Source organism: Gymnoscopelus braueri (genome assembly GCF_963280865.1).
Source record: "Gymnoscopelus braueri genome assembly, chromosome: 8".
Lineage (NCBI taxonomy): Eukaryota > Metazoa > Chordata > Actinopteri > Myctophiformes > Myctophidae > Gymnoscopelus > Gymnoscopelus braueri.
In genome coordinates, this window is record NC_137609.1 from 37,569,098 (window position 1) to 37,593,576 (window position 24,479).

The 24,479-nt window shown below is 41.2% G+C and overlaps 1 protein-coding gene across 2 annotated transcripts in view; it reads right to left on the minus strand.

The window, feature by feature from the left end:
* cadm1a (cell adhesion molecule 1a) overlaps positions 1-24,479 on the minus strand; it is a 348,623-nt gene that overhangs the window by 45,609 nt on the left and 278,535 nt on the right. For both annotated transcript variants that reach the window (XM_080436284.1, XM_080436283.1), the window contains 3 exons: positions 11,551-11,703; positions 10,253-10,390; positions 3,037-3,195 (listed from right to left, as the gene is read on the minus strand). In XM_080436284.1, the coding sequence (XP_080292410.1) occupies positions 3,037-3,195; positions 10,253-10,390; positions 11,551-11,703 (450 nt within the window). The remainder of the gene's footprint in view (positions 1-3,036; positions 3,196-10,252; positions 10,391-11,550; positions 11,704-24,479) is intronic.

Sequence of the window (24,479 nt, forward strand, 5' to 3'; positions counted from 1 at the left end):
CACATTATCATGTTAGAATAATTTCTATAATAACGTAATGTTCTTCTTCTTCGTGGGTTTTGGAAAGAGGATCAGTTCTGGTAAATTTCGTCTTCGCTGGTGTAAAAAGTTGAGCTCCGTCACGCTTTTCACGTGCTTTCGATCCGTTATTGGCTAGGGCCGATGACGTAGGCGGAAGCATTTCCTTCCGTAAATAGCAGATCTGCAAGCTCACAAGATCGGCTATTTTGGTTTGATTATTATTTCCACAACAGTCTCAAACTTTCACTCAAGCAATTTCGATTTTAGGACTTGTACGAGTATTTGGGATATGCATAACTTTCACTCCACTACGTTTCAAAGACAAATATTGTACTTTTGACTCTGCTACATTTCTAGGAAGGGAAAACGTGCATTGTGAATGAACCACTTAAGAACCATGATTTGCACCATCCCCGCGGCCGCTCACCTGCTTGGACAAGGTCAAACGGCATATAGCGAGGTCATGGTTCATTGGAGGTGCATTGTTATTTTCATCACACTAGTTGGCAGAGATGCACCCAGATACTGTAGATGTCTCCAAAATCACATAAGCCCACTTTATATGTTATAATTGTCTGTTTCACTTTGGTATGAATCCCTAGATGCTTGAATCCAACACAACTGTTGTGCCATGATGCGCAGAGAATATTTAAGAGATAATATTTAAACATTTAAAAGTAACAATGGCAAATATAGTATACCTGCTTTCAAACCAGGCAGCACAACAATGAGTTGGTCACTTGGAGTTAAGATTCCATTTTAACTCTCTTACTGCCAAGGACGACTTATGGCGAGACATTGTCATAACGCCCTGGCTGCCAAGGACGAGTTTGGACGAGTTTAATTATTATTATTTATTTTTTTCACACAGAACCAGAGATAACACGATCCGAAGATTTACTGCTCCATTCACTTCCAGGTTAACTTATTACTTTAAAATCCTGTATCTCGGCTCCTGTGTACTTTTTTTTTTTACTATGTATTTTTGGCCGAGACATGTTATTTTCAAAGGCGTATGAAAGCGAACAGGATGTTTTTTTTTTCTTCGCGGAAGCACAGTGAAACCCTCTGTGATTAGCAACCATCAGGGGATCGATCATACTGGAGATAAATATTCTGTGACTACTTCAAAAGGAAAGAAAATCTAAAAATCGCTGGCAGTGGGTGCACGCAGCCAGAAATAAGTCTGGCAGTGAAAGAGCACATTTTATCCAGGGTGGTGAGATCATCATTAGTCCTTCATAGTGCTCTTTCAGAAGCACTTTTGTAGGGTCAAAGAACAGAGCAGTCTTTGGAACAAAAGCTGCATCAGTGTTTCTTCCGATGCTTTATATTCAACCACTGGCGAGTCTGGCGTATTATTGCAGAGTTGAAAATACTACTGCTGGCTAACAAGGAAAATCTGAGCATCAAGGTCTTTTGTAAGAAACCCCTCATGGCCTTCATAGCATTTAATGAAATAAGGATCTGAAAGTGGGTAATTCTATCTCAATAGCCATTAAATGAACCATTTGCATTTATTTGAAAAGCTCAGGCTGAGAACAAGGAGAGGGAGAAAAGAAAACAGGAAAATCACCAATATGGTATTTCTTACTTTCTTTGTTCAGTTTATTGTATTCAATTACCACAATAGATATACCCATTGCTGAGCAGCTATAATGCATAATTTTCACACTCAATCCTTGGCCTGTTTTACCCAGCTATAATGTTCTTACTACTTATAGATCATCAACAGTGGACTAAATTCTACTGTTTGCCCTTTCCAGTCAACAACAGAAAATTTGACTGGCTATCCATTTGCCTAAATCACAAAGTGTCATTGGCTGGTGCTTAATCTTTGTGATGGACACAGGCGACATGCCAAGATGTCTGCTCAGCGGGCACACGTGGATTTAGACAACAAGTCCTGGCCTGGGCAGTAAATGCTGTCCTGCAACTTATGATGTCACCCAACATTCTCATCTTAAGAAAACGAGCATGAAAGCTGCTGCAGGCTATAACGCTGTTTAGATAGTCTGAAGTTGGGCAACGGTGGAACTTTTCTTGCCTTTGGGTTGATGAGAAACACAAACCTCTGTGCCGGATCCAGATACTGCCGTCCCACTGGAAATGAAATGGCGTCTATGGTAGGCGAGGGGGCCATTATCATTATGGTAACTGAATTATTTGCTTTATAATGTGCCTCACCTCATAAGCACTCAAGACAGAGCCATCCATCGTCCCGAGGCCAGATGAACTAGTGACCGTAAAGGGAGACGCAAGCAGGAAACGGAGCAGAGCAGTTTGCGCACTGCTCATGACCATCAACATTACAGGCTTATTTAATTTCTTTGTCCCCTGACGATGCGTTGTTGTTTTTTCCTTTTTCCATTTACTATTATAGAGTGAACTCCATTAGCAAGTCCCATGCACTCAACTATTTCAACACTGATCATCTCACACAATGGAGTAATGCACCCAAGACATACAATACAAAGAAACAGCAATTTGAGCTTACAAAGAAAACGTGTACGGGTGTAAGGGTTTATAGATTGTTGTGATTTCTTGGGCTAGCCTTCATTAATTCATCAAATTTTAAAAGGTATCACTATTTTTGGGGAGATCAAAGAAAAGTTCATGTATCTGCCTGAAGGTCAGCTTACTCGACAAGGGTGATTTATTTATGTTTTGGTGAGTATGAAAGACAGAAGCATTAAGAGCTTTCCCACCATGCCAAAGAGCCGTGAGTCAAAGTTATCAAGACTACTGTGAAAAATAATTCCCCTTTTGCATAGGCAATATGGTTAGGACTCAATACTCAATAACAATGTACGTTGTACACTGTACAAAAGGAAACTTTTGTGGAGCTTTAGATCGTTTTAACTCCAGGGTAACTAAGCATGTGTCAGCATGTGATCTGCAGGTGTCAGGAGTGTTAAATTGTTAAAAGGTATACATACTGTAGTAACTTAGTTAAATGACTTGTGTGTCCTGTGGTTATTTTCATGTTTGCGGTATAATGTGTTATTTTCTTACATTGCACCTCGAGGTTCTTCTGTGCTTGGAAGTCCTTGACTGCGGGATGGTCGACGATGCACATCACTGGCATGCCATCATCCTCCTTGCTGACAGTGAATGTTAGCCGACTCGTTACTGTGTACATCTTGTCATATGTGAGTTCCACTTTTGGCTTTCCTGAGGGAAAGGACAAATACAGACACATTATAACATGCATATCAATAGAGGTCAATTTGAATTATTGTTATTAGGGTCCGAGTACTGCACCAGTGCGAAGCCCTATTGAAATGCAAGGAATTATTAGGGCAGAGCAGTGCACCTGTGCGAAGCCCTATTGAAATGCAAGTGTTTCTTCGTATAACATCGCGTTTTTGAGGGCCTAAAGGTTGTTCAACTTCACACAAGTGGCGATAATTTAAATAATCTATCGGTCTCAAAAAGGGGCGAGGCCTAATGACTCAATAGTGCCCCCCACAACATTTCAACGTTGAAGTCTCACAATACGGTTTCACCTACATGTATGGAAATTGTATACCCCTGTATCATGTCCCGACTTACAAAAAAATCATTTAATTTATTGTTAGTGCAATTTTTATTTAAACTTAGTTTAAATAAAAATCATTTATTGCTTTCTATCGTTATAGCGATTTTCAACTGGGGGAAGGGGCATTCAGGTAATTGGTAAAATGTATTGAATTTTTTTCCCGGAATAAGCAGCCTATTTTTATATCCACAAGGCTGAAGGCACAGAGGTAAGGGCAGACCCTCTGCCCCAAATTTTTGACATTGGTCTGTTATAGCGCCACCAGGAGGCAGAATTTTGCAAAACACTTTTTAAATAGTACTCCTACAAATGTTGTCAAAAATCACACAAATCGGTACACAGTATCTCTATACTCATGTGATCAAGACAGATTTGTCGGATTTTTAATATTCCATCCTTATTGGCTAAGATTGGCTTTTTTTTTTTTGCAGGAGTGGCCCGTTTTGTACAAAATGCCTCAGATCATGAACGCAGCGTCCGATTTCCGTGAAACTTTTACGCACATCCCCACTAGGCCAAGGAAGAAATGCCACAGAATCCAGGGGAAAAAAGATGTTGATTGTATGACCTACAGTTCAAGAGTTATAGGCCAAAACGTGAATCTGCCTGTTACAGTGCCACCATGAGGCTGATTTGAAAAATGTAGGTTGGCATTTCTTTGTTGGCCTTTTTGTATTTTGTAACAAACCTGTTCAATTAAAAGCTTCACAATTTCAAAAGGGCTGCAAAACATAATGAGACCTTGCAATAATAGCACAACCTTGTAATATTAATATGCAGAGTGCACCAAGGTGTGTGAAGTGCCCTTGTGAGTGGTCAGAGGAGGTGAATCAGCTGAAAATGACCTTCTGTCAGGGGCCGCTGTGCAATTTCAAATCCCATATTAGGCTTTATGAAGTGAGATACTGTATAGCGTGTGTGTGTGTGTGTGTGTGTGTGTGTGTGTGTGTGTGTGTGTGTGTGTGTGTGTGTGTGTGTGTGTGTGTGTGTGTGTGTGTGTCCACCCGCTCCGTCTCCCCACACCAATTAGTAGCTGCACTGAAACACCTCTCAAGCTGCAATGAATAGACTACTCACTGCTGTGAATATAATGAACATTCTAACTCATCAAGAAAACAACCAGGATAGCTACAGTATTGACATGGTGGCACATATGTATGGTAGATAATGAGACTATAATATGGTGGGATCTGCACTGGAGAAATGTGGCTATAAGTTAATGCTTATTGCTTAAGAATGTTTAGTTGCAGACCCATTTGAGACAGTAACTTGTGTAGGATTAGTCAGATAACGTGGGCCAACTGTGTAGCTTTCTAGTCTAAGTGATGAGGGGAATTTTATTATGACAAATAAATGATAAATCGCTCTTCGATAAAATACATTCATATACTGTACTGGATCAGTGTTCAGAGTCTCTTTCCTTCCAGTTGTATTTGAATGCAATTTATTGTGGCACTTGTTTTCTTAATGTAAATCCCAAAACATAAAAAAAGAAAGGTTAAAGAAAGGAAAAAAAATCTATCCCTTCATTTTCTCTCTCATCACACTTAAAGGGATTGTAGGCGATTCAGAGATAAACAAAGAAAAACACTCCAGCAGTTCGTTTCCCCGACCACCAGGGGGTGACGTAGGGAGGACTTCCATAGAGTTAAGGGGACTTCTAAACGGGCCATGCCGAATATAGGTTACTTTATTCGGATACAATTCGCGGAACTGCCCGCCCCTGCCGGTTCTCAGAATTTTTATTTTTAAATAGGCTCTTTCATGACAAATTGACCACATATATGAAGTTAAACAACTAAATTCTATCCAAACGCTATCTGAAAAGTAAATTATGTGCCTCAAAAACGAAGTTTGAGAGCGTTTTCAAACCGAAAGTAAAAAGTTCACACGGACACGGACGCGCACGGATGCGCACATGCGTGCGTTAATTTACGGCCCGCTACAAACATAAACAGTAGGGAAAATACGATTTCAGAAAGAGGACTGTGTTTCAATGCAGGAAAACACCCCAGCATCATTATATAGTGGCTGATAGAGGGGAAAAAATGCAAAATATATATATATATATATAGATATTTTTCAAATTTAGGCTTAATGTTGCCAACAATCCCTTTAACTAGATTTTTTTGTTTTTTTATTTTGTTACTTTATAAACAGATTCAGTGACATTTTCAAGTAGACACAGAAAAATAGTCTTCCCTTCAGATATTTGGACATGTAGGACAGGGTCAGTGTAGAGTTTTACTGCTGTGGTAAGGCTGGTAATTGTTTTATGTTCCTGCTGGTGTAGGGCAGGGTCATTGTTTTATCTTCCTGCTGGGGTAGGAAGATAAAACAATACATATTTATAGTCTTCCGGCCGGAGTAGGACGGTGTCATTGATTCATCCATTTGTACAGTCTTCCTGCAGGGGTAGGGCAGGCTCATTGTTTTATCCATTTGTAGAGTATTCCTGCAGGAGTACGACAGGGTCAGTGTTTTATCCATTTGTAGTCTTCCTGCAGGGGTAGAGCAGGGTCAATGTTTTATCCATTTGTAGAGTCTTCTTGGACAGGGTCATTGTTTTATCCATTTGTAGAGTCTTCTTGGACAGGGTCATTGTTTTATCCATTTGTAGAGTCTTCTTGGACAGGGTCATTGTTTTATCCATTTGTAGAGTCCTGCTGGGGTACGGCATGGGTCCAGGGCAGGGTCATCGAAATCACCCTGTGGTTTTCTTGAGGCTAATCGCTGCTCTGGCCCCTGTCAATCAATGAAGTGCCCTCCTCCTTGGCCCCTCCCCCCCCTCTCTCTCTCTCTCTCTTAAAGCATTTAACGAGTGCTCCTGGAACTCCTATTGTTTCATGACTTTAATTTTACTCTGAGCTTAAGTGGTGTAGATATCAGTACTGGGACAGCAGTTATTAGATCACAACCCAAGCAGAATGACAATGAGGAGAGAGAGAGAGAGAGAGAGAGAGAGAGAGAGAGAGAGAGAGAGAGAGAGAGAGAGAGAGAGAGAGAGAGAGAGAGAGAGAGAGAGAGACACAGAGAGAGAGAGAGAGAGACACAGAGAGAGAGAGAAGGAGATAATAGAAGGATAATAGGGTCTGCATTGTAGGACCGATGGCAGGATTTACATTTAAATGATATTTAAGAGAGCCTGATTATCCCTTGAGGTAATTAAGTTAAATTCGGAGGACATTTAATTAGCCTGAAGTCCGCCAGGCAAGGAGCTGCAGCCAAAAGCAAATTAAACAATTTGTTGCTGCAGTGACAGAACTCACTGACACCAGAAAGACAGTATGGCTTTAGGAGTTCAGTGAAAACAAAAGGAAAATTATAGGTTTCAGCTTTCGGCTTGGTGATAGAGTTGTGCAGCCATAGCAGCAGAAAGCATCTGATATCTAACAGCATGTTAGCTAGCTAGACCACATCAGCATGGAAAATAAGTCATTCATTACAACGAAGAAAACTGCAAAAGTGGTGAAATGACAAATATGACCCTGTGTTTTTTTTATTGACGCAATATCATCGTCAAAGTCAGGGACATCAGCAGGGCCGGATTAGCACTATGTGGTGCCCCAGGGCGACCTCAAGTTGAAGTGGCCCCCGCGCTCCCGAGCGCTTCGCCGAAATCGTGCACTCGCGTGAAAAATTGGCGGATTTTGTTAGTTTCTTTTCTGTTTTTGGTTACATTATTTCGGTTTTAGGATTAGGGTTATGTTAAGGTTATGTTATTTAATTCTTATAATTTTTTTTTTGTTTTGGTGCCCCCAGCACTCGCCCCCTACGGCCTATGGGTAATCCGGCCCTGGACATCAGGGACGACTCTATGAAAATGTCAGCTTTTAGTCATGGCAGCATGAGCGATAAACACAACACAGTCCATATGAGAAAACATTATGGGGGTTATAAATAATTAACCTCCTTTCAAATCTACGTATGTCATTAATTTGTTGCAGCTGTTTTCAGGATTTTGCATAAACACTTTGCATCAGTACATGCTCTCTCTCTCTCTCTCGACTCAAAACTATGTCCTTGTTAATGAATGGTTGTGTTCCCATTAGAGTTATAATATGGGCAGCATGTTTACAGTGGCTATCTAGCAGGCATTAGCTACAGCTATTCAATATATACATCTATATGTAAGCAAACTTCAACTAAACTCCAGCAGTCAAACATTTGTGAGCTTAATAGCTGGTCTTACAACGATCCTGTTTAGGTGTGTTTTTTTAGTCTGATCATGATAGGTTATGTGTGTGTGTGTGTGTGTGTGTGTGTGTGTGTGTGTGTGTGTGTGTGTGTGTGTGTGTGTGTGTGTGTGTGTGTGTGTGTGTGTGTGTGTGTGTGTGTGTGTGTGTTATCTATAAGGCTAATGAATGCCTTATAATAATGCCTACCCATGATCACACCTGATGGAGGGGAAAGGAACTGGTTGGAATAACGTGTTCCTTCCACGCGCTACGTACTACCGGGGAAACTCCCCCCTGTCAGGTGATAAGCGGCTTGCTCACTCCTCATGCTTTGAAGGAAGCCTGAGCTCAGTTCGGGGCTCTTCCCAGGCTGGCAGAGGGAGAGTAGCGCCAAGGATTACAAACTTAGGCATTGGCATTGGGTGAAAAATATGGTTACAAAATCGTGGGATAAAAATTTGGAGAAAAGAAATGTAATTTTTATTCATAACGTTCCAATGTTCAATGACAGAAACACAATTCAATTCATCGCAATTATTTGTGTGACAATTAATCGTCAACTTAAATGTTGTAATCGTGACAGCCCTATGTGTGCTTGCGTACGTGCATGTGGGTATGTCTTCTAAAGCTGGGTTTTAAGGCATGAAAGTTGTCTGGGTGCCAACGGGCTTTGGCCACCACTGTGCATCCATCACTTTAAATAGAATCCATTCAAAGTCAGAGAGGTGGTTCAATTAGATGCTGTTGTCACCGGCACAAGGGACAAGATGAGGAGGCAAAGAGGGAATAGAAGAGACTTTTAAAGGAATAGACTACTGTTTAACGCACTTTTACTGAGAAGTTGAAAAGCGTGTGAGAAAAATCTATAATTCAGACGGAAAAATTAAGAGATCCATTAAAAAATATACAAAGAGGGTGTCTGGTGGCACAGCCAGTTAGAGCCACAATGCTCCTTGTGAGTAACGAGAGAACGGTACTTTATGGTGCAATTCGATTTAATGAAATAATGATACAGTCTAATACAGAAAACTCAAAATGTTGTGTTAACTAAAAAGTATGCAGTATCCAATTCACCATACTGTCAGTAGACATTGACAGTAAACACTATATTATCAGCAGTCAGAGAATACAACTAGTGATATATGCATTCAAAAGCAGACCCTTACATGTAATTTATAGCCTACTCAATCACAATAGGGTGTCTCTTGCGAAAAAGGACAGATCTACAAGCTATCGAATGGTCGCAATGCAACACTTAGCCTTTTGGCAACCCACACGGGCATACTATAAATTAGGCTACAATGCACTGTATAATTTATGTTGTGTTGAGTGAATGAGAGTGAATTTGTTTGTGGGGTTACCTTATGCAGGGCTGCAGTGTCAGCAAACTGAATATCTGCTCAGTGTGCTGTTATATAACATTGATATACAACTATGGCACGCATTTGGCCCTGGAAATAGCAGATCAATCTCACTATTTTCAGTGAGCGAGACTGGCATGCAACCTTTGGACCTCGCTGTGTTGTAGCTGGGAAAAGTGTTTGATCTCCATGTCTTTGTGTTCTTGGTTGTTGTACCGGCTTGCTCGTCGCCCACATCTTCCAAACATTAGATTTTACATTTGATGGTGTGCTGTAAAATAGTGTTGGCTTGCAGCACTCTCATAAAAAAAGATAAATACAAGCCGAGATGGATGAGAGTCGAATGAGAGAAGGTGGTAAAGTGGTCCTTATTATGTTAAAGTAATGACTTACAGTACATCATTGAGTCTTCCACTGCACGTTATTTAATATTGAAGTAGAACTAATTAACTGCAATGTTTCAGTGACCCAATAAATAATTTTACAACAGTACCATCGTCCGATTCATGGTGGTCTGTACATAAAAATAGTCGCATTGTTAATGTTAAAAACGATTTTCGTATTCTGTATTCTGATATTTAAGTACGAGATAGCAATGTCCCCTTTCATTGCCCTAACATTTCTTCTTAAAGACATGTACCCTAACCCAGTATGAGTAGGCCTATAAGCAGTATGAGGTATACATTTTTTGTCAGACCACAGAATAATGTTATAAACCACCCAGCCAAATTAGAATAATAAAAAAGTATATAAAAATTGGTTTCAAAGTCATGAAAAATACTGTGGGGGGGTCAGTGAACGAATTATATTAGCCAACAGATGGCGATGGACTCTAGGGTATAGCATGACAGACTGGCCAAAATATGGCGGTTCACTCTAGGACGGTACAGCATCAGAAAACTATTGTACCTTGGCAGAAGACTGGTGTAATTAGGAATTATGCCATCAGTGACTGATGTGTTAAGCCCCGCCCCGAAAAGCTGCTCTCAGTAGGAAATGCCCAAAACAGGGCATTTCCTGTTTACGGGCTATTTAAATGTCCATACAATATACACAAAAGTGAACATTTGTAAAACGATTGTCCCGCATTCAAGGCCGTATGGCTGTTATTACCGTATTTAAACTTTGTCTGTGAAGAGGACCTATAGTACCTGGAAGCTCTTTGTCTCCCTTCATCCATCTGATGGCGGCAGCGGGCTTACTGCCCATAGCGGTGCAGGTCATCTCTGTCTCGTTGCCCTCGCTCAGAATCTCATCCCGGGCTTCAATGATAGGGTTACCTGGAGGGACTGGACCCAGACAAACACACGGGGGTCTGGAAATGGAACAAAAACAATCCCTCTGCTCCCAGAGCACAACACCATCCTATGCTTCTTGTGCTACATCTGCGTGGAAACACTGAATTAGACGATAGCGTGAACATGCAGTTAAGTAACTTAACCCCATTAAAACCGTGAAAGCATCTGTGTAACCACTTTAACCATTATTTTATACTTTGGCTATTCAAAAATAGCAGATCTACAAGCTCACCGCGCGTCACTTCGCGCCAAGCTATGAGCTTGTAGATCTGCTATTTTTTGAAAAATCGTGACAATTTGTGCAAATTTTTTTTTGTAAGCAAAATAAATAAACTCAAATCTTTGCTCCTGAGGGTCCCTGGAACATAATATTTTCAAATGGGGGTCCACGGCCAAATACATAGAATTTGCCATAGAATTTTGCTATAGAAACACAAGTTTTCCAGAAAACTGTTAGGATGTAGAAGACTTTTGTAGAATCGGCCTCAGGTCTTAATGGGTTAAGTAACTTAATGGGTAAAGGTCTAACAAAACATTAGATAGGCCTATAGCATATTGAATACTGACATGGGTCTTCTCAAGAAAACAGCTAACAGATGTACTGTATCTGTCTTTTTTCTAATATTGTCTTCATATTAGAATGTAACTAACAAATGGTGCGTTCAGTTCAAGTTATATTGTGTTCACAATATTCACAAAAATGTATGGCATGGCGATATCTTATTTAACAGAGGTGAAGTCAAACTTTTCTAATAGCTGGCTCTTTGATTTCATAATGGCAGAAATTACTCGGTGGGCTGTTTCGCTCCACCACTACCATTGTCACCAAAAACTAAAATGACAAACCATAATTTCTTCTTCAAAATGATTCTGCAGCTAAAAACATGTCCGGGAAACTCAAATAAGTAGCTCTTAATACGACAGCAACAAGAGCATGGGGAGGTTTCTTGGGATGGTATTTACCACTAAAAGCACTCTGTACATTGTGCTTTCCTCTTCCCAGCTCGTTAAGAGGGAATTAAGGATGACGACTTGCACTCAGCAATATTCACATGCATCAAAGTATGATATAAGTGGAAAGCCAGTACATAGCCCCATTAAAACACATGATTATTGGAAAGGAGTGTGTTTGTCTGTGGTTCCGGTCATACTTAGCACAGTGATGTCAGCATAGGCCTCTTGTGGAGGGTCCGTATAGAGTTGGCACACATAGCGACCCTCGTCTGACAGGGACACGTTAGACAGCGACACCCGGAGCTCATTATCCGAGAAGTTGACGAGCTGGAATCGTGCGTCTTTCAGGGCTGAGAGAGAAATAGAAAGGAAGAGAGAGATTAAGAAATGTCTCTATAGGGGAACACTTTCTTCAACTCAAAATGAAGAAGCCAATCTCAACCAAATGACAAATATGAATATAAAAATGGCTGAATTAAACATAGATCCTGGCAAAATGACATGTCTTCATTGCCCTTCAATTGTCCCTCAGAGACACAGAGAATAAATCCATAAATCCTGTTTCCCTTTCCAATATGGCACATTTCATCTTGGCTAACCTTGTTTGCCCGCCCACCTAAGCACACACTACCAACTGTAATGTAGAATAACAACAACTGGTTAAAATGGGGGCCTATATACGCCTGTTCAGCCCATCCTGACATGCTGATACATTTATATCTGATCCACAGCGGCATTTATCCACTGCCTTCACTTTTTTATGAGTTGCTATTCAAAAGGGCTTCAGGGCTCTATACTAGTGTTTTTCTGTTTTCTGTTATTGTGGGGAAAACTATAACTAAGTAACAGCGTCTCCGCCATATATGGCGACTGCCAATTATAGCAGAGATAACAATACTTTGCCAGCCTTTTTGCCTCCTTTTTGGGCATCCTAAGTTGTTGAAGCCCTCTAACAACTAGTCTGTGGGTATGTCCCAGGCTGCCCAATATAAAAACAAATAGTCTGCACCTATAATCCAGCTCTGAGATGGTATGTAGGAGTGGTTGGTATTTAATGACCGTGGTCATAAAGGCCTCCTCTAGGCTAAGGTCAAAGGTGCATGCTATCTCTAACAGACACTTCCCTGGACTCTTCATCAACCACAACAACATCTGGTGTATTAGCTGTCAAAGATGTAAATATTTCTGGGTTATCACAGAGATGGAACATGGATGAAATGACACGGGAATGTTTGTACATTCTCACTGTAGATGCATGATATTTTGCTATGTCCTTCGCTATGAGTTCCACTATTCTATCGCGACGTGCTATGTACATCCTTTTGTATGTATAGCAGCCATTCAAGATGTGAGACAGTGTTTCAGTGATCTGTTCTGTGGTGTGGTGCAAGCAATGAGGAACCTGAGTGCAGGGGAACCAGATGGAGAGATCGAGTCTGGTGGGAAAGGCTTGTAGTCTGGCTTTAACTGTGAATGTGGTGATGTCCTCATTGAGTGCAGTGTTCTTAAGAAACGAGTGTGAGACAGAGCGAAAAGCATAGGGAAGACATGCAAGTTTCCCTTGGAGTTTTAGTCCAGTCCAGTGTTGTTGTTGATGATGTAAATCCATGAGGACTCGTCTGGCACCTGCAGCTGTTAGCAGGTGACTGTGACCAGCATAGGTGACACATGCGCGCACGCACGCACGCACGCACGCACGCACGCACGCACGCACGCACGCACGCACACACACACACACACACACACACACACACACACACACACACACACACACACACACACACACACACACACACACACACACACACACACACACACACACACACACACACACACACACACACACACACACACACACACACACACACACACACACACACACACACACACACACACAGGGCCCTGTTTGGACGATCTATGGCACAGGGTGCAGAATGTGGAATGCACTGCGTGTTATCTGGCGCAAAGCACGGCTCTTAAGTCTCTCTAGTCATGGGTGTTTTCTCCCATTCCCTTTAAGAGGGTAAACTTGAGCTATTAGGCACATTGCTATTTAAAAGACGGATCAGAGGAGACGCAAAACAAAGTCTGCTAAGGAAAAGTGAAAGTGTGCGACTATCATGCAGTATTAACAATGAGACAGACATTTGTGATATCTTGACAAATCAATTGAGTAATCACTCGCTCATTCTCAGTTATGTTCCTCTTTGTTTAAACCACTAATTAATTAAATGTAGTTCATGCGTCCTTGTGTCGGAGCTCTATGGATATTGACGACTGTTAACTGCTGCCCATCAAGCAGAGACAGATAAAGAAAGCCAAGAGGAAAAGGGTTAACAACATTCTTACAGGATGAGAGGTATTTGTAGATATTCTATCACCAATGAAGTGTATATGCTACTACTAATTGAAATAAATGCATCTATTTTTCTCTCCCTTACTTCTTCTCACTACTCATCTCCGTACAAAGAATATTGATAATTGACGCAATAAATTGATAATCTGGCCCAGATCGATTTGTTTTTTAACCCCAATGCAGAGTCCCTCAGGAATGTCATCTACCATGATGAACATGAGTTGTGTTGAATTCTTATGGATTTTGACTTCTGAAACAGGTGGACCAGGTGGCCGTGCTGCTGGTCAGAATGCACATCTTCCTCCTGTAGCCTAATATCTCCTCATGTCCAAGAGACATCTGTGATATCTTGACATCAACATAATAATCACATGCTCACTCACATTTTATATATACAGTAAATACATATTAAATAAATAAACAAACTGATCCCGGACCTGAGGCAGTATCACTTGACTGGTGGCAACGGCACAGAGATGCTGCACGTGTGAGTGGATGTAAACAAACACAACCAGGTAAAAGCAAGTCAGGCTATTTATTGGGCTATATAATTGTTACGCTATTTATTAGACTATGGCAAGTCCAGAACAGTTGAAAAAGGAAACAGACGTAGGAGTGTTGTTTGTCAATATATTGCCTAAGAGGCGGCTGCAGAGGGAAAGTTAAAATAGTGACTATCCTCACTGGCAGGCGAGTCAGTAGGATACTAGTCTGGGAGGCATTGCGTCGGAGCTTGGACAGCAGGGGCGCGGCCACTGCGTTGTGATTCAAATCAACAGCCAATGAAGAAAAGGGGGCGGGATCCACATGCAGTGGGTGCTGCATCTAAATAGGATCGACGGGAAGCAATTTCCCCTTGACAAATTGCGGCCGCCATCGTTGTGTACTGCTGTTTGCCTCTCGTCGGACTTTTTAGACGAGTCAGACCGGTAAGAGGCGTGTTCGCTCAGATTCTGAGCGTAAGCTACATCCCGCCCACAAATACCAGGGCTCTGGCCCAGAAGTTCCTCGCCAGAGCTGGCGAAAACTTCTGGGAACTCAGATTAGTAGGATACAGCAGTGACAACACACAAATGTGTGTTGGGAGGAATCAATTGACATTACGACTTCTTTTTTTTTAAAGAATGGTGACAATAGAGGAGGAAACATGAAAATATTCTCATAAGAGATCCCTTCAAATGAATGTATACAGGGAGAAGCCACTGAGACTGCTGCCACACTATACCACCTAATTTATTCACAAGTTAGCTGTCCAAATCTACCAGAACATTGACAACTACCAGTGGTGGGAGTAAGATGATGATTCAGCAGAAATTCCACATCAGGGAGATTTGATTTTTGTGTAGGAGAGCGGAAAGGCTCTACTCAAGACACTTTGAACAAGCCACAAATGCTGCATTGCCATTTGAAATGATTCACATGGGAGTATCGAAGGGGAAAACACATTTGAAAGGTATTTCACTAGAAGAAATACCAGCTTTATCCAATATCTGAATTGAAAAAAATAAGAAAAAAATGATTTCCCCAAAAACATTTTACTCTCGCTTGAGGTGATGTTTTAGCTTATTTCCTTTTTGCCGAATAAAATCAACATTTAACTCATATGACAATTGATTTTTCACTAATATAGGACAATTTAACACATTGCGTGCCAATCGCGTAGATCTACGCAAACCTAAATAATTGCGCAGCGTGCCAGTCGCGTAGATCTACGCGAAGTGGTCTTTTTTTTTCTTTTTTCGCAGGTTCACATTTCATTGTAGGCCTCTCTCGCAGTGACCCATTTCATTGTAGCACACCCGGAAACGGAAATATCCGTATCCGGAGATTTTCGTTCCCACCCGCCTCCGCTCTAAAGCTCCCACTAATCCTCAATTTTCTCGGTTGTTGTTTTTCTCCTCGCTGATCGCTGTTTAACATAAACCACGACAACTTCAAAATGGACGATCGCCGATCGAAACGGTCTTCTCTGGGCCACTCACACAGCTACCCTGTGTGTCTACAAACAGTTGAACACGCGATTTTAAAGGTATTTAGCGAGGTCTGTGGCGACGTGAAAAAAACAAAAAAACTGGCGTGGAATGTGTTAAAGTAAAGTAAGTCAGCATGACAGTTACACACACACCTCAGCTGTGCAGAACTGAAAGTGACTAGAGTTAATTTTCCCCTAAAGCCTTTGAATATGACTGAATACATGATAATGTTTACTGTGATTATGGTAAGCAAACATTTCATATCACAAACACCATAGAGTAAGAACTCCTATAACTTTTATCAGCAAAAAAAAACTAAAAAACTATTTTTGGAAATTGTGAATCAATTTTGAATCGTTGATAATACGATCCCCCCCCCCCCCCCCCCCGCCAACGCCCCTAATTAATAATGTGGGTCAAACGTTTCAGATGTAAATTGTAATTTTTATAATGATGACATGGTTCATAGATTTGCAAACATGCTTTTAATGTTGTCCAAAAAACCTACATCACTTGAAACTTCTCAATGCAACTGCATCAGTTAAAAGCACTGTGCGAAGACTCACAGAGGACTGTTCTTATTTCTGTTCTAAGTATTCAAAAGACATCATTGGTTTTGTAGGTGACTGAGGGTACTGTGAAACCTAATTTCCACTATTTGATTATTAACCTGACAGCGAGACCTGAAGACAGCTCATGAATAAAGTGATTTAAGTAAACATACCTGCTGAAGTGATCCGAAATAACAACACTGATAGACAGACGAACATGCCTTGTGATTCATTTGCCAAATATTGATGGACAATGGCATTTTCTTCTTTTCATTTCAGTTCATTCACAAGAGGTCATCAGCTGCTTAAAGTGGTGTTGAATATACATTGCTTATTTTCATGTTATCTTAAATAGCCAAAGGGTCCACAATGGCGAGAAGAAAAATAGCAGGCATTTCTAACACAAGGAAATCCACCAACTCCTGCAGGAATCTCTGCATTCAAACCTGACTACAAACCCGAGATTCAAGACGGGGGGTGGGGGCTAGCGTGTCTAAAACAACGCTTCAGTATAAGTTTAACTTAACAGCAAAATCTTGAGTGTTAATTTAACTCTGAGAGTGTAAAATGTTGGCTTCTTTTTTGGGGGGGCCATGCAAATTGTCTGCTTGATCCCTTTCCCCCCTCCATAGTAACTCAGCTCCCCCTTGATGGCTTCTCCCTCATTGGTTGGCTATATTAATTGTTCTTCTCGGGTTTGGTTAAGAAAAAGGGTGATAATTAGCAAACTTTACAAGTGGACTCAATCAGTTGGGATTATTAGTGAGTGCTGAAAGGAGCCCATCAAAGTTTTATTACATGGTGTTAGAATGATTATCTGGGACTCAAAATGTTGGATGACCTGACCAGACTTTCATTTAACTCATTCACTGCCATAGGACGACATTGACGACTTTTTTTCCAAAGGCCCAGACTGCCAAGGACAACTAAAACGACTTTTTGAAAGACACAGAACCCAAGATATTGTGATCCGAAGATTTGCTGCTCCATTCACTTCTTGGTTAACTTATTACTTAAAAATCCTGCATCTCGGCTACTGTGTTTTTTCACTATGTATTTTTGACCGAGACATAGTGCACAGTGAAACCCTCTGTGATTAGCAACCATCAGGGGATCGATCATACTGGAGATAAATAGTCTGTGACTACTTCAAAAAGGTAAGAAAATCGTAAAATCGCTGGCAGTGGGCAAACACGGCCAGAAATAAGTCTGGCAGTGAATGAGTTAAACACAATTTTGACCTGAATTAAAAATAAAAAGTCTTGAAGGGACAACAACACACATCCATTTAGTGGTGAGAAAGGACAGATGGCAGGCTTTTCATTATTGACACCAAGGGAAGAGACAGGATCCCTCGGAGACAGAAACAAATGACTTTGTTTTCTTTTTTACTAAAGGCAAAAGCCTAATTTTAATTTCAGGTTAAGCTACAATCCATAAATGTTATGACCGCTGTCCTGGCACATCTATTGTGCCGTCTGCTTCAAATAACTTTAATGACATTGTCAACCAGTCTGTATCCTACCCAACACCACCTCTAACAACTACAGATGTGCTAGTTATATTGCCTCTCCTGAGGGAAGGTTCCATTTACATGATTCCCGTCAGCAAAAATAATTCAGAAATATGACATTTAATTCCACTGTTATGACAATGACACACAGCTGCAAACTAGTCAGCCTCATGAACTGCCTTGAGGGTGTAAAGTGTTCGATGCCATACAGTCGAACAGTGGTGGGAAAAGTACTCAAATGTTTTACTTAAGTAAAAGTATTAATACTGCAATGTAGAAGTACTCTGTTACAAGCAAAAGTCCGGAATTCAAAATTTACTTGAGTAAAAGTACATAAGTATTGGTATCAAAATGTACTTAAAGTACCAAAAGTAAAAGTACTGAAATGTTTGAAAATAGCAGATCTACAAGCTTGTAGATCGGCTATTTTCAAATGGCTTAGGTATAAAATAGGGCTAAAGTGGTTAATGTATGTTTTATAATGTAATAATTTATATATGCAAAGTAACTAGTAACTAAAGTTTTCAAATAATTGTAGTGGAGTGAAAGTACAATATTGGCCTCTGAGATGTAGTGGAGTAGAAGTAAAAGTATTGAAAATTGGAAATACTCCAGTAAAGTAAAAGTACCTCAAAATTGTACTTAAGGTCAATAACTGTGGTGTCTGATTTCCGCCTTTGAACGATCACTTCATTCATTTTCAATGTTATCTTCGCACAATTGGTCCTCACTAATGCTCATTATAAGAGGGCACTGTTTCCGTCTACTCGCTCTGTGGCTATAAATATACTACCAACTATATTGAATAAATTAACATTTTATTCATTAAAATAAGCCCTGGATTTACATTACACTTATATTACCTACAAAGAGAAATAGAACACGAGCACACCTCAAATATGTGTATGTTCACTTTTCTGTATCTGCCCAAACAAAGCTGAAACTAGTTCTGAGTAAAGTGTTTAGTCAGCTGCTGCTATTTCTCCACCACTATATTTTAAAAAGCCTATCCTTTAAGGTACTGGTCAGCACACTTGAATTAATTCAACTCGCCAGCCCAGGCTTTCCACACACCTGATAATGACAGCCTCTTATGCGCCAAAACCTGATAGGAACACTACTAAAGAATAAGGGGCAAAAGGTTAGGACAAGTTGAAATCATGTTGACACTGCAAGCTTGTCGAAAGCTGAAGCATAGTTTATGGAACCCAGTGAAAACAGGGGGAATACGTTATGGTCTGACTACAGAAGAGGGTGGTGGTGTGGGTGCCATTTAAATGTCTAACCATCATGTCTTCTATTACCGATGAAACCAGCAATTCATGTTTAAAGCACCATTATTGTCAAACCAGTGGCGGCTGGTGGATTTTTCCCCAGGTAGTGCTACACCAGAAATTAAGCCATTAAGTTTATTTTTGATAGGCCCTGCCCTCGGCTACTAGTCATTCATTTGTGAAAGACAGACATAACTAATGGCTTGAGCAAAAATTATGATTATGACCTTTTTGTACTTGATAATGATAAAAATACTGCGGTATTATATGATCAATATCCATTCACTGCAATAACAATAGACAAAAAGTTGTTTTGTTTTATAAGTTAGGCTATTTTATTTTTACGATCTACGTAAGCATTTCGTTATGAAAATCAGCATTGCGTGTAAATCGGTAGAAAAATCAGCCAGTTGTGGTGGTTTTCATGCCTCAATAAGCTCGGTTTCTACTTCGACGCACAACGGTATCGCGTGTCGAACATTGCCGATCTACAAGCCCACAACGTGTCGCGAATCCGACGGGTTGTGGGCATGTAGATTGCACCGATACGTCGTTCGTAGAAGCATAACTCAGCATAGCCATAACAGGCATAGAAAGCGAAGCTTAACAGGGAAATGTGGTGGAATGAGCAGCAGCAGTCAGTGCAGTTCTATGTGTATATATATATGTGCTGGTCACTCCAAACCAGTGCCCACGGCGGCCCTGTTCACTTGCATTGAAGAGTGATCTGCGCATGTGCAAAACTTAAGATGGCGAGTCAATGGTAAAGATTTTTGCGCCCACAGCATTAAGTTTAGACAACGTAGAACGTTTTTTATCTACATTTTATGGAAGATTATACATTTCACTCAATCGCCATTAACTATATAATATTTACCTTGTTGGTTTGATAGTTTAAATATATACAGAATATATTTTAAAGTAATATTCATTCAAGGAAGATCTAGGTCTGGGAGAGGTGGTGCGGCGCACTAGTGCCCGCTATTGACGGGTTGCGCCTGTGTCAAACTCAAATGGAAAGGAGTCCATTCTGTGATCTATCACAAAAACTGACATTTTGTGATAGTCTGCAAGCATTTTGCTCAGGTAGACATCGTTCTTTTGCTCCTTTGCAAAAGTCCCAACAAATCCTGAGAAACAGGTCCTCAGCAACTTATGTTGTCTATCCCCTTCAGGGACAAAACATTGCTACAAAGAGTCCAGTGTGACCTTTATAAACATTTAAGATTTGACATTATTAACTGTGAACGCTCCAACCCATATGAACACAATGAAGCTGTTAGCTTAGCTAGCGACATAATGTCCAGAAATGATCAATTCTGAGGGAATTTATCTTGTGGGTATGTCTTTCGGACCCCTTCTTTAATTAGTTAATGTTATGTTGGTTGATGATAATTAGCTTCTAACTATAGATGATTAACCAAAAAACAACTGACTGGAGGTGTCATGGGGTTTTTCTCCTACAGCAACATGAGAGAATTTGCATGAACCCTGGAATTTTCAAAGGCATTTGTTGTTCATTCCTAAGCAATCTGCATGCTACTCACAGCATGTCCCAACCACTATAACACACCATCAAAAGCTACTGAAAGTCACGTGTGGGATAGAAAAGCAGTTCCTCCAAGCCACTGTTTGCTGTAATGTCCCCTGTTGACACCCAGTTAAACAAGCTCTTTTCAGGTTTTTGGTACCATATAAATCAGGTAAAATTGTAAATTAGAATGTCTACTGCCTATGTATGCCAGGAATGTGAGCCTCCAAGGCATTAAGAAGGTCTCCTTTGGCTTCAATAAACCTACAGGGTATAAAAGAGCTGAGGTGTGAGTGCTATAAAAGCAGAAGGTGAACCCCAGTAAAGTCTGGGCTCAGTGGTGGAACAAGTTAGCCACATGCAACCTCTAGTCCCAATTCTGGGGTGAACATTTGGCGATTATAGGCAATCTACAAGATCACATTGCGGTGCAACACGACATGCTGTGAGTTCGTAGATCGGCTATTTTCTGCAAAGAGATTTGGTGTAGATGGAAATAAATGAGGCGGCCTAGCATAGACCCCTGAGGGACAGTACAGTATACGATATAGGGTTTAAGTGGTTAAAGCTGGGCCCAGGGCCCAAACAAATGATCAGTCCCCCTACCACCAACCACTACGTTGTATACAGTCCCATGTGCAGTGGACATGCCAGCTTCAGAAAAGTGCTGTACTGTTGCATTATGGTGCTAAATAGCCCATTAGAGCTTAAAGGGATACTTCACTTTCACATAAAATAAACATTAAAAATATATATTAAAAAAAAATGAAAGAAGTTATGGCAAAATAAAGGCCCCCTCACACATTAGTAGGACACTCTAATGCGTGAGGGGGCCATGAATTTTCCATAACTTTTTTCATTTATTTTTAATATATTTTTTAAATGTTTCCCCGGCCCTAAAGTGAAGTATCCCTTTAACGTTACATCACTTTACAACAGACAATAACATGCCTGCAACGGCAGGCCTTAAAAGCCTCATTATATTTTTCTTGCACAAATTCAAAGTATTTGAGACATCATCGCAAAACACGTAGACCATATAAGTTAAAGCTATAAACAGGAAATGCCCTGTTTTGGGCATTTCCCGCTGAGAGCAGTTTTTCTGGGCGGGGCTAAACACCTCACCTGATGACAGTCTCAGGTGAGTTTCAGTGCTATCATCAGAGCCACTGATGGCAGAAGGCTGGTGTAGTTAGGAATTATGCCATGGTACACCAGTCTTTTGATGGTATACCCTAGAGTGCACTGCCATCTTTTGGCTAGTGTGCCATGCTATACGCTAGATATGGTAGTTTACGGCGGATTTGTTTTGTTTCTCAACACCGGCCACAGTGGCGCATCTCGCTAATCATTAGACTCACAGTCCACTACCACTGGGAGTCTAGGTTCGACTCCCGCCTGGGACAATACTTTTTCAAACAACCGCGGACTATTTTTTTTTCGCCGATAAAGTATAGTTTTGGACCGGACCGCGGCGGAGGGGCGCAGTCTCAAGCGAACTTGAGCCACGAGAGGCACAACTGAGCGCGCTAAAGCGCACGAGTTGCCGTGCCGAACGTTGCGAAGTTCGCTTTGAGCCTACTCAGCCCCGTCCGAGTTATGTACCGATAGGCACAGAATAGTAAATGATGTTGTGGGGACTGCGTTTGCCCCAACTGACACTCAAAGTGACTACTGGCCAATCACAGCGTGGGAAGGAGCCGTTGGGGTCGCGCATTGGCAACCAAAAAAAAATATTTTCTTTTTAATCAAGAAACGGTTAAAAAAAATGGGGTCACCAAAGAAATTCCCTCATCATCCCTATTTAGAGAATGTTTTATTTAATGTACTAGTTTGTTTGTTCAAACAAAACAACACTACAATGCATGCCTGCCTGCACAGCCAAATTGTGCATGACAGCACACACACAAGCTAAGAGTTCAGCACCATGGCGATCATGTCATTTCGGAGCCCACTTCAACCAATTACATGATGGGACACATATTACATGTGATGGGCCTGCTCAACATGTGAGGGGCCCGCGCATGTTGAGCAGGGTCCCCAGCCCCCACCCTCCCCCCAGCCCCCCTGAAGCTCTGCCATTGCCTGGGGTGGTATGTGGTTGAACCTGAATGCCAAGTACTTTTTTTAAAGATATAAACTTATTGAAACGTTGGTTTCCCAGTAGGCCTTCGTTACAAAAAAGGTGATTGAATGGACACCCTGCTTAGTATTTGAATTAAAGACTCCACCTTTTCCTACATATAACCCACGTCCTGGATATAGTGTATGCACATAACTGAAATCGACCCTTTCCACATCACATGGCCATAGACGCTGGGCTCCATACAGATGTCCTGACACAGGCTTATCTGTCCTTCATTCGTCTCGTCGTCGCGGAGTATGCCTTCCCAGCGTGGGACAGACTTTTAAGATGTCTTATTCAGGTACCAGAGGACGTCCAAGGGCATGCCTGTGAAGTCATCAGCAGCCCTCCCATGCACGCCTCTCCTCCCCCATGATTATCTGGAGGTGACTTACAAACATTCTTGATTTCATCACATGATCATTTCTAAGTGTCTATGGTAGGACAAAAGATGTATGACATTTATGGGCAATAAAATGAAACCTCCAATTAATCATTAAATCAAGCCCGGCACTTTCAAGACATACCTGTTGAAGTCAACCAGACCCCAGCATGAATACTTAATATTCAAAGAGAAAGATAGTCTGAGGACCTAATGCAGCACAAAATGGAGTTGAACTGCTAAACTACACCAGTAGGTTATAACATGCTACTTCAATAAAGCCTCGCACTCAGTATTTACCACTATGCATTATGCTATTGTTGTCTCCGCCAGGCCGAAAGGCATGGCGAGAGTATGTTTTCGCCCCTGTCCGTCCGTCCGTCCGTCCGTCCGTCCGTCCGTCCGTCCGTCCGTCCGTGTGTCCGTCCGTCCGTCATTCTGTCATTTTGTGTACAGCTAATCTCTGCCACCGTTGGCTTGATCGCAGCGAAACTGTGCACACACAGTCCCTGGATGCTATAGTCATTTAAAGAAACGGCTCATTTCAGATTTTTCATATTCCATCCTGATTGGCAAAAAATGGCTTTCAAATTTTGCAGGAGTACTCACGAACAAAATGCCTCAAATCATGAACACAGCATGCAATTTCCGTGAAATTTTGCACACACATTCCCATTAGGCCGAGGAAGGAATGCCATTTGAAAATGTTCAAATCAGCCTCATGGTGGCGCTGTAACAGGCCAATTCGTGCTTTTACCTATAACTGCACCGATCAGTGTAAAACTTTGTATGCACACTGTCTACAGGCCAAGGAAAAACCTTTGCCCTGCATTTTTCACATTTGCCTTTTATAGCGCCACCAGGAGGCAGACTTATGTAAAACACATTTTGTGATATTAAGCCTTCAGATTTGATCCAAACTTCACGCAAATCGGTACACATGATCTCTATAGCCATGTGATCAAGACGGATCTGTTTGATTTTTCATATTCTATCCTGATTGGCTAAGATTGACATGTAATGTTTACAGGAGTGGCCCGTGTTGAACAAATCATGAACGCACCGTCCGATTGCGGTGAAACTTTGAACACACAATTGCACTACGTTGAGGAACAAATGCCACCCTTTTAACATTGGCCTGTTATAGCGCCACCAGCAGGTCAAATTTAGCAAAACACATTTTTAGAACAAAATGCCTCAAATCATGCATGCAGTGTCCGATTGCTGTGCAAGGCCTAGGAAGAAATGGCACCCTTTTCACATTGGCCTATTATAGCGCCACCAGGAGGCCACAATAACCTACCTGACCTGGCGGAGACCTGTGCTCCGAGGAGCACTTTTTCTAGTTGAGTTATGTTTTGATTTGAGCCTTCATCCGGTGAAACTCATACTGTAGCATATTTACTGCATAATTTCCATGT